The sequence below is a fragment of the Manis javanica genome, chromosome 1 (genome assembly GCF_040802235.1).
Source record: "Manis javanica isolate MJ-LG chromosome 1, MJ_LKY, whole genome shotgun sequence".
In the NCBI taxonomy this organism is placed as follows: domain Eukaryota; kingdom Metazoa; phylum Chordata; class Mammalia; order Pholidota; family Manidae; genus Manis; species Manis javanica.
In genome coordinates, this window is record NC_133156.1 from 49,062,802 (window position 1) to 49,076,337 (window position 13,536).

The following is a 13,536-nucleotide window of genomic DNA, read 5'->3' on the forward strand; positions in this document are numbered from 1 at the left end:
ACTTACACCCCCACCCATTTCCCACCAGGGCTCCTCTTCTGCTCTTGGGGCGGGGGTGGAGGGAAGCACTGCTTTGCAGCAACTCCCTGCCTCCTCACACTTTCTCCCCCCCACCTTTGAAACTGAGATTTCATCTCCACCTCCTCCTTCAGTGCATAATTCATTTCCTCATTGGTTAAAGACTCAACAGCGACCAGCCCCCAGTACCCAGAGGACTCTTGGATGAGAGTCGAAATCGCTCCTGCCAGTCCCAGGATAGCCTCCCATCCAGAAGAAATCCAGTTCACTTAATGAATGAACAGCAAGGAAAAAAGGGGGAGGCAGGGAGGCAAGCAGCATAGGGAGCAAAGTGCCCCTCCTTCCACAGAGACAGAGGAGCCTGTTAAATCCCCTGAGAACTAAACCCCAGGTGGGTCTTGTTGACAGCACTGGTGGAGGTCACGAATCAGGTTGGTTTATCTCCAGCTTAGAATTCAGAACCCCCACCTTGACCCTGCCCCTCTCAGGGTTGTAAACTCAGCTGACCTCAGCATGCCCCCTCCCACTACTCCAAATAGATATACCATCCAAACCAAAGCAAGTGCCAGACTGTCTCCTGTCTGCTCCTCCACCCTCTTACAACCAAACTATGCCCTGAAGTTCCTTTATCATTGGCATTTTAGAGCCCACATGAATTCAGAAGCAGAAACCCACTGGAAGGAGCTGATTTGGAGTCTTGGCTCTATTATTTACTAATTACTATAGGAAAATCACTTTGTCTCTCTGTGTCTCGGTTTACACATCTGTAAAATGGGACTAATGAGAATCAGGGCAGTAAATTTCTTCATAGAAACTCCACCTATTTTTAAAATGAATAAGCAGTCCTAGACTTATTTCGATTTATTATCAAGCGCTGTATTAAGCACTGAGGACCCAGGGATGAATAAGAAACATCTCTTCAGCATTAGCACTCCCACTGCCACGGTTTCTTCCACCCTAACTTTCCCTGGCTTAAGACCTTTTGTCCCATCATTGAAAAAAACAGTCCATGGGCCCAATTATGAACCAAAATAATGCATGACTAAAGAAAGGGGGCATTATTGGCTTAGTCCTATAAATCTGTGTGCATCCACAGGAGTGTGTGGGAGGGACAGCATGAGGTGGGAGGCACATGGAATCATGGAGTCAGAAGAAAACTCCCAGCCACGTTTCCACAGCCTCCATTTCCTTCAAGAATGTAGAAGCTAACAGGAAACTACTGCTGGTCTATCTGAGTTTTTTTTTCAAGCTTAATTTTTCCTCCCTACCATCTTCAAGAAATGTGTTATCCTTCCATTCTGAAATTTTCTGAAATGTGTGTGGAAACTGGCCTTTCTTCTTGCTGCTGCTGCAGTTGGGCAAAGGATTTTAAAAACAAGATAACCCTGTCCCAGACTCTGGTGTCTCCTACAGGCCACCTGGGTATGAAAGCAAATGAAGAAAGGCTTGTCCTGTGGTCACTTTGGCTCCGCTCCTGTGCTGGCCATGCCTCCGACTCAGCTCCCAGGAGACAGGACACAGCCCCAGCAGGAAGGCCAGGAGAGGCTGGGCTTCTTGTCTTCAGGTCAGATTCCTGCAGTTCAGTCACCTGTAGAATAATGTCTAATTCGAGCTTTCACGTGGCTGAGCCGGTTTTACCTTTAATCCCTTTCACGTTTGTCCTCAGCCTTGAGGAATGCCTGGGGATGATTCACGCCGTCACATGGGGCAGGCAGTCGTCTGTTTTATTACCTCACCCTGCTTGCAGCTTCTGGGAGATAACCTAAGATTCTTTGTTGTAGGGAGTGGGGAGGAAGAAAGGAGGATGGACTAGCAGACAAGGCTTTAAGGAGGCAATTCCTGCTCTGGCCTCACCTTCCTGCTCCCCAGCTCAAGTCTGCAGGTCCAAAGGAACAAGGCATTTGGAAAATGTCAGGGCTTGGGCATCTGGGCTAAAAAGAAAGTTGGGTTTGGCAGCCTGGAAGGTGTTTTCCCTTTACAACCAACACCAATCAGTGAAAAGGCTTGCTTGCAAAAGAAGACAGAAATGAAATCAGCAGTTAAGAAGATTGTCACAAGCAGCTATGCACGATTTTCTGGAGGGGAAAGGACATGGACTTGTGTTTGGACTAGAAAATACCCCCCTGATTCATACTGATGTGCTTTCGCCAAGAATGGTGCTCTGAATGCATCACAATGAGCCCACCTCCCCCTTAGATGATGGCTTCCTGCCGAGCCCCAAGCCCTCTACATTTCTCACCTCCTTTAGCCCTCACAGCAAGCCCTACAGAGTCTGTATTATTATGATGCTTTTCAGACCTAAGATTGAGACTTTGTAAAGCAAATTATTCCAGATCACATGGCCAGAAAATAGGGCTGGTTTGAGACCTAAACAAACCTATTCCAGAGCTCTTGCTTCTCAGCCACAAATTTATGAAGCAAGCATCAAAAAAGACAAGTGTCCATCAACATCCATAATATTCCAGATCCAGACCATGGGTAAGTCCAAGAGTTGCAGAATAATTAAAAAAGAAAGAAGTATAGGTTCATGGTGGACAGTACAAGTGCTGGGGTTAGTCGGACCTGGATCCACTTATTAGCTCTGTATCCCTGGCCAACAAAACAGCATCTTGGAGCCTCAGTTTTCTCATCAGTAAAATGGGTATAGTAAGTATTCCCTACTCCAGAGGGCTCTTGTGAGGATTTGTGTGTGAAGCATCTAAGACCATGTTGGCTTTCCTTTTGCACTATTGCCCTAATCAATCAGGGGAAGTTTTTACATAGTGAAGGCTTGGCCCAAGCACAGGAAGTGAAGAGGGCCTTGGGAATTCCTCATAAAAGGATGAGGAACTACTTTTGAGTGTTGAGGCCCGTCTGAGGTCCACGATTTTGGACTTTGGTGCGTGGCATCTATGGAATGAAGGAGGGAAGGAAGGGCCAGACACTGAGCCCTAGGTCTGGCCTCAGGGAAGTGACTGACTTTGTGAAAGGCCCTTGGAGGTGAGGAGCTGACAAGGCTAATGAGGCCACAAGCATGGGATCCTTTCTCTTGTTCTGCACACTCTGGCCCACACAGCATAGGATGATGGCACCTCTGGGAGACTGTGGGGCTCAGACAAGAGTACACACCACTCTGGGCTTCATTCCTCCAGTCCAGCTTCCTGTCATACGTTCAAGCAAAAAATGGTTAAACAGGTGTTCAGAAAACACAAGCCAGTTGATCCTTAACTCAGTACATGCTACCTTCTTTTTTGAACTTAATTATATACTTTTAATTTTTCAAGAAATATTGTCTGATTTTTCGATTTTTTCTGATTTTTGTCAAAATGGAATTTTGCTTTACTTTCCTCTTAGTCATAATCCCCTTCCCCAAATCCCTAACATTCCTACCTCAAAGCATCACAGGAGATAATGCATGTGAAGCTGCTAGCCCACAGCCTAACACAGGTTAAGTACTCAATTTAGCTGACAACATCATTACTATTACTTTTGCCAAGTGCTTCCCTTGACACCTTCTGAAAGTCCTCCTGGGGGAGGGGATCCAGAGCACTCCTAATTTTAAGGACCCTGAGGACAGCCAGCTAAGTTTGCAAATACCAGGGGTGGAGGATGGGTGAAATAACAGAGGTAGAAGACTGTCATAAGAGGGAGACAGATGGTGCGTGTGTTGGGGGAAGGGATCAGAAATCCTGGAAAACTTCTGTTCCCCCATTTGCAAGAATGTTTCCATTTAACCACTTCTTGCCTGACTCCTGATTCTACGTGACAGAGAATCGGGGAGTTTTAAGATTTGGGGCCACCTGTGCCAGAAGCTTGGACACTCGGGGTGGAGAGAGCTTGGAGCGTTGGGAAGCAGAGGCAGTGCGGGTCTTGCTCTAACCTCCAGGGGCTCCAGTCCGTGTCCGGGACACAGGTAAGGGGCGGTCTCGTCTCCCTTTCCCCTAACTGGGGCGCCAAGCGGATCGGACTGTCCCACGAGGGGGCGCGTCTTGTGCCCTAGGACCCGCCCTCTTAACTCTGGGCGCGGGGAGGGGACCTGGGCGCCCGGGGCTCCGCCTCCCGTTTCCGGGGCAGCGCGGTTACCTGCACCGCCCGAGCCGCACCTGGCGGAGGCAGAAGTCGCAAACGGAGGGAGCGCAGAGCGGCGGAACGGAGAGGGACTGCGCTCGGCTGCGGGGAGGAAGAGGCGGCAGGAGCGTGGAGGGCGCAGTGCGCGGCACCGCGGAGGAGGGCCGGCGGCAGCTGCGCTTGGCTCGCTCTGCCCCGCCGGCCGGGCGCGCACCCGGGCCCGCACCGCGCCGCTGCGGGCGCACATGGCAGCGTGAGAGGGGGACGGCGGGAGTAGCGGGCGGCGCCGGGCCGGGGCCGCAGGGCCGCATGGACAGCGGCACCACCCCGGCCGGCCCCCATTAAGGCCCCCAGTCCGCGGGCGCCACCCACCACCCTGATCATGGTGCCTCGGCGGCCGCCCGGGCCCGGTACAGCCGGCCGGAGCCGCTGAGCCGGGGGCCCCCGCGGCGGCCGGGAGCTGCATGGGGGAGCGCGGGCCGCTCTCGGGAAGATGCCCCGGCCGGAGCTGCCCCTGCCGGAGGGCTGGGAGGAGGCGCGTGACTTCGACGGCAAGGTCTACTACATAGACCACACTAGCCGCACCACCAGCTGGATCGACCCGCGGGACAGGTAGGACCCCGGGGGGCCCCCTCATCCCCAGCCCCCTCCTGCCCCCGGGGCCACCAGCCGGTGCTGGGCAGGGGGTGCAGGGGAGCTCCGTGAGCCTTCTCGCGCCTTCCGCAGTTTGCCACCCGCCCCCCTTCTGGAGCTCTGTTAGTGCCCCGGTGGACTGCTGGGAGAAGCGGACGGCCAGTGAGTTGGCCCGGGCTGCCCCCTCCGCCATCCCCGGATGGAGCACTTAGGCCCCAGCCGGCACCTGCACAGTTTTGACCTTAAGCTCTAGCCCCCCACCCCATCCCTTTAGGTAGAGAGGTCGGGCGGGGACTGGGGGAGCAACCAAGCCGAACCACGCTGGGGCTTCCCGGAGAGGCTTTCCCCGGCAGTGTGTGTATTGGGAGGGGCGGAGGGTGGGTGGGGAAGCACCTGATTTGGAGAGCATGGTAGGGACCCGGGATTCAGTGGGAGACTGCTTAAGGAAGGACACTACGCGGAGGGCAAGGCAACCGGGTGTGATTTTTGACAGGTGCCTTGGAGGCTCTGAGAAGTGCACTGGAGCAGCCAGGGGGCCTGGAGGCTGGGAGTGGGAAGGAAAGGAAGGAGTGGGGGTGCTGATTGGGGAGACTGGTTCTCCAGGAATCTCACAGCAGCTTGGAAGCTTTTAGGGTGTAGATGGATGTGAGAGGCCCCTCACAAGCCCTGTCCATCTCTTTCTCCTTCCTTTCTTCCTCTGGGGACCTGAGTTCCTCAGCCCTGCACCAGCGCGTCCTGACCTTGGTGGGCACCATGCCGGCTGTAGCAAAGGATTTTTTTTTGCTGAGGCAGGTGGAGTCTGATATGGCCATGGTGGCTCTTAGCTTCCAGACATTCTCCCGGTTTTGACTGCTTGGCATTTCTTTGCACACACACATACCTTACCCGTGTTATGTCCCGAGGGTGGGGAGAGGCCCACCCTCTGGTACAGCTTTGTTGTCCTTTGCCATCTCTGTCTATGGTCAGAGTGTCTCAGGAATGTGGAATTTTCACCTGGTCAGTGTGACCTTGGGCTGCAGGTGCCTGTAAAGCAATGGAGGTGAATCTTTTGGATCCTGCATGTTGGGCTGGGATGGAGGTCCCAGTAGTCTAGAATGGGGTGTGCAGCAAGATGAGGGTTAAGAAGAAGAAAAAGCAGAAAGAAAATATGAGTTGAGGTTCCTAGTAGTTTCTGTGAGCACTTAGGTTCATTCATTCATTAACTGGGTGCCTACTGTATGCTCCCTACCAGGCTGAATGTTTCATCAATGTAATATGGAAGAGAAATTTTTGATCCTCAAGGGCATCCCTCAGGCAAGCTGCTTTAACCTCTGAGCCTCAATTTCCCTATTTGTCAGTTTAACAGTTTGCTTGGAAGGGAAGAGTAATAATAGAAACTCTTAAAAGTTGCAAGGGACATAGAGTATCCGAGCCCAACTCTGATTTGCAAATTAAGAGAAAGTTTAAGGCCCAAAGGTGTAATTTGCTCAGTATTTTTGTCTTTTCACCACTTTGATCTTTCCACCACTCTGCTGTTCATCAAGTTCTTTAGCAGTTCTGTAGTTACGACCTCAAAACGTATCCTGACTCTTTCCTTCCCCGCTCCTCAGGGTCAGTTGCCCCAGGGACTCAGTTACTGTGTTGGCAAACTGAGCAGCCCCTTGCCCTTCCCTACGACAGACACAAGTGCTTCTGTGTGCTCCGCCAGTGTAGGTCGCTGCAGCTTACTGAGGCCCATGTGCTGCCAGCAGTTGGATGTCAGAGGGCTAGGACAGCCCCATATCCAGCCCCGGTTTTGCATCTGGAGACTTTTCTAGGACTCTGAAAGGATAGATAATAGAGCTACAGAAAAGCTTTTCAAACAACAGTACGTTTTTATCCTTGGGAAGAAAGCAAGAAGTACAGCTTGAGTGGGAAACTGACTTGTTCAGAGCATTAATTTCCCAAATTTTTGTACTATTTGGACCACTTTTATGATTTTTTGGTACATCTACCTGGGTTATAGCTTACTTATACTTGGCTTTAAATCAACACAATCTGAAATGTTTGAGCCATTTTCACAAATGGAAACTAGTAATGTCTATGGCCATAAATGGAAGAGATCCTTAAAAATAAAGTGGAGAAGAAAAAAAAAAAAACAGTGCCATTATGCTCTAGCTCAGTATCATTTGTGGCTTGCCCACAGCCCCAGCAACAGGTCTGCCCAGCCTTTGTTTTAGGCAGATTGGCAAGCAATGGAGAGGATCAAAAACATACTGATGCTTAACTGATGCTTTTTTCACCTTGTAAGTCATTGGTTGTAATGCTGTATCTTTGTACCTCCTGGGCATCCCACTCACACTGGGCTGATGTGGGATCCCTGGGCTTGGTGTAGTGAGGGGTTCTGAACACAACTCTGAGGTCACTGTTGTAGTGTGCCAACTTAAAAAATTGGGGGAGAAGAGCGGAGCAGAGAGCATCCACTTGTAGCTCCCTGGAATTTCTCTCTTGTACACCCACTTAGGGATTTCTGCCTTTCAGTCCTGCCTGCGACACCTCAGCCCAATCTCTTGACCGCTTTGAGGTGCAGGTGCTCCAATGGTGAGAGAAGACGATTGATTAGATGCTCTCCAAGGACCCTGCCCTCTCTCAGATACCGTTTCAGACTCCTCAGCCTCTCCTTATGCCTCCTGACTTCAAGGCAGAATGGGGTGGGTTGGGGGAGTAAACGAGTGGGGAGGAAGCTATGGGGAGGAGGAAAAAATTTAATAAAAGCCAAAAAAAGACAGACTTCTTTGAGGTAGTGGGGCAGGGGAGATCAGTTCTGCCAAGGTAATTACATCTCTGCAACTGGTTTACGCTGTCAATCAAAAAAAAATCATATTAAAAAAAATTCTACTCTTTGTGTGTGTATGTGTTTGCTGGTGTTTATCTTGGCCTTTTCCTTACCTGAATCAAGGAGATGCCCACCCATTCCCCCGAATTTAATAGAAGTCTATCAAATAATGCTTCAGTCAGAAAAGTGATTTCTTAGCCACTGAGAACAAAATAGCATCTCAGGTTACCAACCCTGAAGAATGTCTTGGCACATTCCTCCCTCTGGGCCGAGCTGTTTTGTGTGCTTGCTGTCCAGCATGGAGGCTGCTGGGGGTAGGGAATCCAGTTTTCAGCTCCCCTTTCACCAGGAGATTGGAAGAGCAGCCAGGCAGTCAGCCTTGCCAACTCTTTCCCCTTCTCACCCAGGGGAAGACTGGGAGGCCGAAATTCCTGAGGACGGTTGTCCCAACAACTGGAGAAGGTTCAAGTGGGCAGCTTGGGTCCTGCCTACTGGGCCAAAGGCTGCAGCAGCATATGGAGGGGCTCCTCCTGCGGCAGGGCTGGTCTGGGAGGGTGCGTGCTCCGTGGGGAGTCAGGTGTGCATAGCCCCTTGGAGCCGGCTTCCTGTAACAGAATACCTCCAGGTGCTTCTGGGAGCTCCCAGCAAAGGGCCAGCATTCCATGTGTATTCAACTTAGTGGTATGCAAAAACAAATAGGCTGATTGTTCTCTGAAGAAGAATGGATTATTTGAACTGGCCTTGCCAGAGAAGGTTCCGGAAGCCTAACTCCTGCTCATTCTGTGGTTTGTGTTCAGCCCTTCTTCCAGGAACTACCTGGGGACTCTGTGGGTGCAGTTTCTGGGTCTGTGTAATAAGTGTTGGAGACCCACATGGCTGAGAGGACTCTTCTACTTCCGTCCTGACTTGAGGAGAAACCTGTGCTAACCCTGTTTCAGAAACGATTTATATTGTGGAAATTGGGTCTACAGCAGTCATGAGATCTCTACCTCATTCTGGTCATAGACCCTTATAAGAATCTTGACAAAGGATGCTTTCTGAAGAAAAATGGAAACACTTTTAGGCAAATAATTTCAAGGGGCTCATGGACCCCAGGTTCCAGGACCCCAGGTTCCAGGACCCCCATCCAACTCCTGCCATAGATTAACTGAGAAACTGCTTGTCACTACTTGTATGCCCTCTTGTTTAGCTAGGTAGGAAATACTGATGGAGCATTTATTGTATTCAGGCAGTCTGCTGAGAGCTTTTCGTGGGTGATTGCTTTTAATCCTCCTGACAATCCCTGGAATAGGTACATGAGGAATTATCTACCCAAGGAACCTGAGGCTCACAGGAGCTGAGTTTGGTGAAAGCCACTCAGCTTTCATGGAGCTGAGGTATGAATACTAGGTATACTGCTTCCAGAACCCACATTTCTAACCACTGCATCACTCAGCTGCCTGCTGAATTAGTTGTTGAATCAAAACTTCTGCCCCATCGCTGAAGGGATTTGGTGTTGGGGAATGGAGCTGGGACAGGCATGGTTTCACTTACCTGCAGCCATGCTGGTGGGCCAGGCCACAGTCAACCAGAGACCAAGTGTGGACAATGGAAAGAGGTTGAGCCTTTGGATCCTGGCATCCTGGGTCTGCTGCTTGCCACCTGAGTGACCCTGGCAAGTTAAATATTCCTTCTGAGCTTTGGTTTTGTTTTCTCTATGATAGGGAGATGCACATAAGCTGTCAAGGGCAGTTATGAGCATTAAATAAGCTAAATCAGGTAGGGCAGTTTGCACAGCGCCTGACATGCAGTAGGCCCTTGGGAATGCCAATTCTCTTAGCTTTTACCAGCAAGTGCCTATGAAACACTTAAGTCGAATGGCAACTGAGTCTCTACCTGGCTCTGTAGTAGTTGGCAGCTGAAATGGACCTTGCTGATCATGTAATCCAACCCTCTATTTGATGGATTAAACAGGCTCAGAGACAAATGACTTGCCCACAATCACACAGCAAATAAATGTCAACCTTGAGTCTCCAGTAAAGGTCTCCTTTCCTCTTTCTTTCATGTAAATATTTCCCTAAGCATCAGATCCAGTTTCTCCTCATCCATGGTAAGGATTTGGGAATATCTTATGCTTGTGGCTGTTATTCTTCATAATTCTTTTTGACTGTGCAGACCAGCAAGTTTTTTTCATAGTGTCAAGATCATTTGTGAGTTGTGTGGCAGGAATTTGTTATATGTTGTACAGTTAGTACTGTTCACAGCAATTGCAAGTGAATTGCTATTTTTATAATCAATTAAAATGGATTTAAGGTTATTGTCAGACTAATGTCATTTTCTACCAATTTACATTCCAACATGCTTTCTTAAGTGGGAGTTATATATAACCAGCCTACCAGGGAATTTACCCAAAGCCTCTATCTCCATGCTTCTGCTCTTAATGATCCACTAATACCTATAGATTGGGCCATTACACGTTATTAGAAGGCTTTTCTTTTCCTTCCAAAGCCTGAGTTTAAGATCTACACATTCCCTGGTAGTCTGTGATGCATGGAATATCTTGTGTCAGTTATTAAGAAAGAAGGGTAAAAAGCACCAGTATAGGTAACAGGAAGAAATAAGGGACTTTGAAACACACAGATGAATAAAATAATATCTGAATATGCTACACACTGGATGAAGATTTTACATTATGATCTCATTGAATCCTTTCACTAACCATATGAGGCAAGTACTATTATCATTTCCATTTTCAAATGAGGAACCTGAGACTTAGAAAGTAACTTTGCCACCAGTAGGTGATGTGCCCAGGATTGGAGCCCAGATGGCAGAACTGAATCCACAGTCATATTAACTGTAGCCATTTCAGGACTCCAGAGTGTCCTCTTAATCAGTTGATCTTTGAGAGTTACCATTTATTTCTAAAATGAGGTGGACCTGCTCTGGATCCCAAGGAGACACATTGCAAAGGAGGCTTGATCTTAGAAGCCAGGGAGGTCCCCAGGTGGCTCAGCAGAGGACTCATCCTCAACAGAGATGAAAGCAGAGAAACACTGAAGGGTGCAGTGGGTGTAGAGAGTTAAAAGTTATTTCCAAACCCCTCAGGTAAATGCTCCCAACAGCCAGGGAATAAGTAGCCAAGGCAGCTACTCTCTGTCACTACCCCTCCCGCTTTTGGCTGGGCCAAACTGACCTGATTCTCCAATCCCCTGGAGTCCCAGGCTCTGAAACGCTGCTCTTTTGAAGAGAATCAGGTTGCCTTGGTTACTGGGAGGGTTAGAACTCCAAGCTCAGGTGCACAGAGGGGAGACAAGGCTGGAATAAGCGGGAGTTGGAAGGTAGTCAGCATGTTGCTGCAGAGCCCTCTGGATGAAGAAGGCTTGGTCAGATTTTGGTGATATTTGCTGGTGGGGCCGGGGGTGGGTGCAACTTAGTGGCAGTTGGCTGTCTGTGCTGAGTGCCAGGAGTTCTCTCAGCCATGTGTACCCCCAGGTGATGAGGATCTGCAGCCCCATCCAGTTCCCTCGGAGAAACAGCTTGGGTGACATCTCCTAGCACTTCCCCTTGGACGGGGCTGAGGGCTGATCTAGGCTGGTTCTTGTGAAAAATTCGGGACATGCTTCTCCCAGTGCAGAGAGGGCCAGCCGGCCACACACCCTTAGGCTGGGTGGCTGTTGCAGACGAGCTTTGAACCCGGCTGCCTTGAATCCGTGTTTCAGAGTGGGATAAAGGAAGAGAAAACTCAGAAACTGGATACAGTGGCGTTTTATTATTTAACTTTTACCAGCAGTCCATTAAGCCTCCAGCTCCTGAGGAGAAACCTCTTGCCAAAATAATGGGGGAATTGGGAGGGACAGGCATTCACTGTTGCTGTGTCGGGAGAGCATAGAACATTCTATAAAGATGCTGGACAGGGAAGAGGGGGTGGAGTAGAGAAAGTGGAGAGGAGGGAAAAAAGGACAAGTGCAGGGGTCACATGCCCCCTCAGTTGCCACCTCATACTTCTACCCCTAACTTCTCACTGTTGGGAGAAACGGGGTCTTTCAGTTTCAAATGTCTGCCAAAGAAAAAGGACTGAGGCTTAAGTTCTTGTTCAATGGTGAGCCAGAAAAAATGAAGCTGCATCAAGATTAGGGACACCTTTGTTGGCTTTTTTTTCTCCCCCTGCTCCATTCATCACTTTCTGGCAGCCAGGACACCAGGCCAGTGGCAGCTGCTGACTTTCCCCAGCCGGCTGCCGGCTGCCTGCTGTTGCTGGGCCTCTAGCAGCCCAGCTGGCCCCAGGCTGTCTTCCTCCCCACCCAGTGGCAGTTACTTGTTTGATTCATCACTGGGGCAGCCCTTAGGATCCACTGACTGGTACCTGACTTGGAAGGATAGAGTATCAAGATACAGGCATCAGGTGGCTGCTAGAATGAGATGACCCTGGGACAGCCTTCCAGTCCTGCATCTGTTGTGGCTTTTCTTGGATAGTTAGGGCTTTGTGAGCATTCTGCTGTGTATTCCAGGAATTTATTACAAGTGCATTGCTTGTCTTTGTATCACTAACAATGAGAACAATAACTGGCAGCTGGTGATAACTACGATAATAATAGTGATGTTTAATCATCTTTGTCTGGTACCTGTCATGTGTCAAGTATTGTTTCTCAGTGTATTTTTCTGGCATTTTGCAAAAGGGGATATTGATTTGAAAGTGACAAATCGAGGTCATACAGGTAGTAAAAGGCAAAGTTGGAATCTGAATCTAGGGGCCATGTGATTTCAAAGCCTTCCTCTTTGCACCACTGCATTCTCTTTCCGTGAATTTGGAGAGAGGAAGGGAGGGGGAGGGAAGCAAAGGGACCTTTAACTATAGAGAAATAAGCAGAAACACACCTATCAGTATATATAGCATATTCACCATGGAGAAAAATGTTTCTGTGGTTCCAGCCAAGCATTGTTTTGACATACACACTATTCCTTGCAGTAGATAAAGCCCCCCTTCATAAAAATCATCAGAGGATACTAAGTCAAGTCCTGGCTCAGCCATTTGCACAAGTGACCTTGAATGAGTTTCTTCTCAGCTGGGCAGCAGGGATAAGAGTAGGACATACCTACCCCTGAGGGTTGTAGTGAGGATGAGAGGACACAAGCTGTGTCAAGTGCAAGCCCAGTGCCTGGTGCGCACCAGGCTCCTCGTGGGGGCTGTTGCTAGTGAGGCTGGTTTACTCTCCTGTGCGTTGGTAGAGGAACTGGAACCGCTGTTCCTCCTTGCCAACTCAAGTCTTTTCCTGGTGAGCCACGTTGACATCAGAGCTTGCAAACCACCTTGGCAGCACTCATTATCTAAATGAATCAATAAATTCTTCCCCCCTACCCCCATCACGCTGGTCTTATCGGAGGCAAGCCCTTCTTTGGAATTTCTGGAGTGAAATGACTCTTGCCGGTGAGCTGGCACCAGGACTGTGTGAAGCAGCGGTAATGAATTGCAGTTGTCATGGCAGAGCTAAAAAGGCTGATGCAGAAACTGGACGTCTCTGGATTTATTTGTGATTGCTTATACATCATGTTCCTTCACTTGGGGAGTCTTCCCCTTGCACTGTTTGAAAGCTGTTTTTGAGAACCTGCTGATTTTCACGTGGTGGTTTTTCACAAGGGCAGTGGTGTTTATCACGTCCCTCCCAGCCAGGGGCTGGCCATTCACTCAGCAGGTATTTATTGGGTGCCTACTGGGTTTCAGGCTCCATAGCCAGTGCCGAGGATCAGAGCAAAGTCCCTGCCACTGCAGGGTGTACCTGTGGGCCAGGGAGATGGGTAAATAGGCAGATATATTGGATTATGATTGGGGGCTTGGTGTCCTCTAGAATTCCTTAACCAATCTTAGGAAGGGGAGGGGGGTGCTTGTCTGTGATATCTGTTGTCAGTTGTGGTGTGAACTTAGACTTGGAGCTGGGAGGCCTTTGTGCCTTCAGTAGGGTGTCACCAGGAGTCTGTAATGATGAGCTGAGCATGAAGGATGAGACATGTCTCCAACCCATCACATTTACTACAGATTAGTGAGAGAAACAAGGGTCACCGAGCTTGCA

General features: G+C 49.4%; 1 protein-coding gene across 3 annotated transcripts in view; it reads left to right on the forward strand.

The window, feature by feature from the left end:
• Positions 1-4,456: 4,456 nt before the first annotated feature.
• The window catches only part of WWC1 (WW and C2 domain containing 1), a 150,220-nt gene continuing 141,140 nt past the window's right edge, over positions 4,457-13,536 (forward strand). For 2 of the 3 annotated variants that reach the window (XM_073231957.1, XM_017650315.3), the window contains exon 1: positions 4,457-4,677. In XM_073231957.1, the coding sequence (XP_073088058.1) occupies positions 4,559-4,677 (119 nt within the window). In that variant the 5' untranslated portion in view covers positions 4,457-4,558. The remainder of the gene's footprint in view (positions 4,678-13,536) is intronic. The other variant, XM_073231958.1, reaches the window with a different exon arrangement.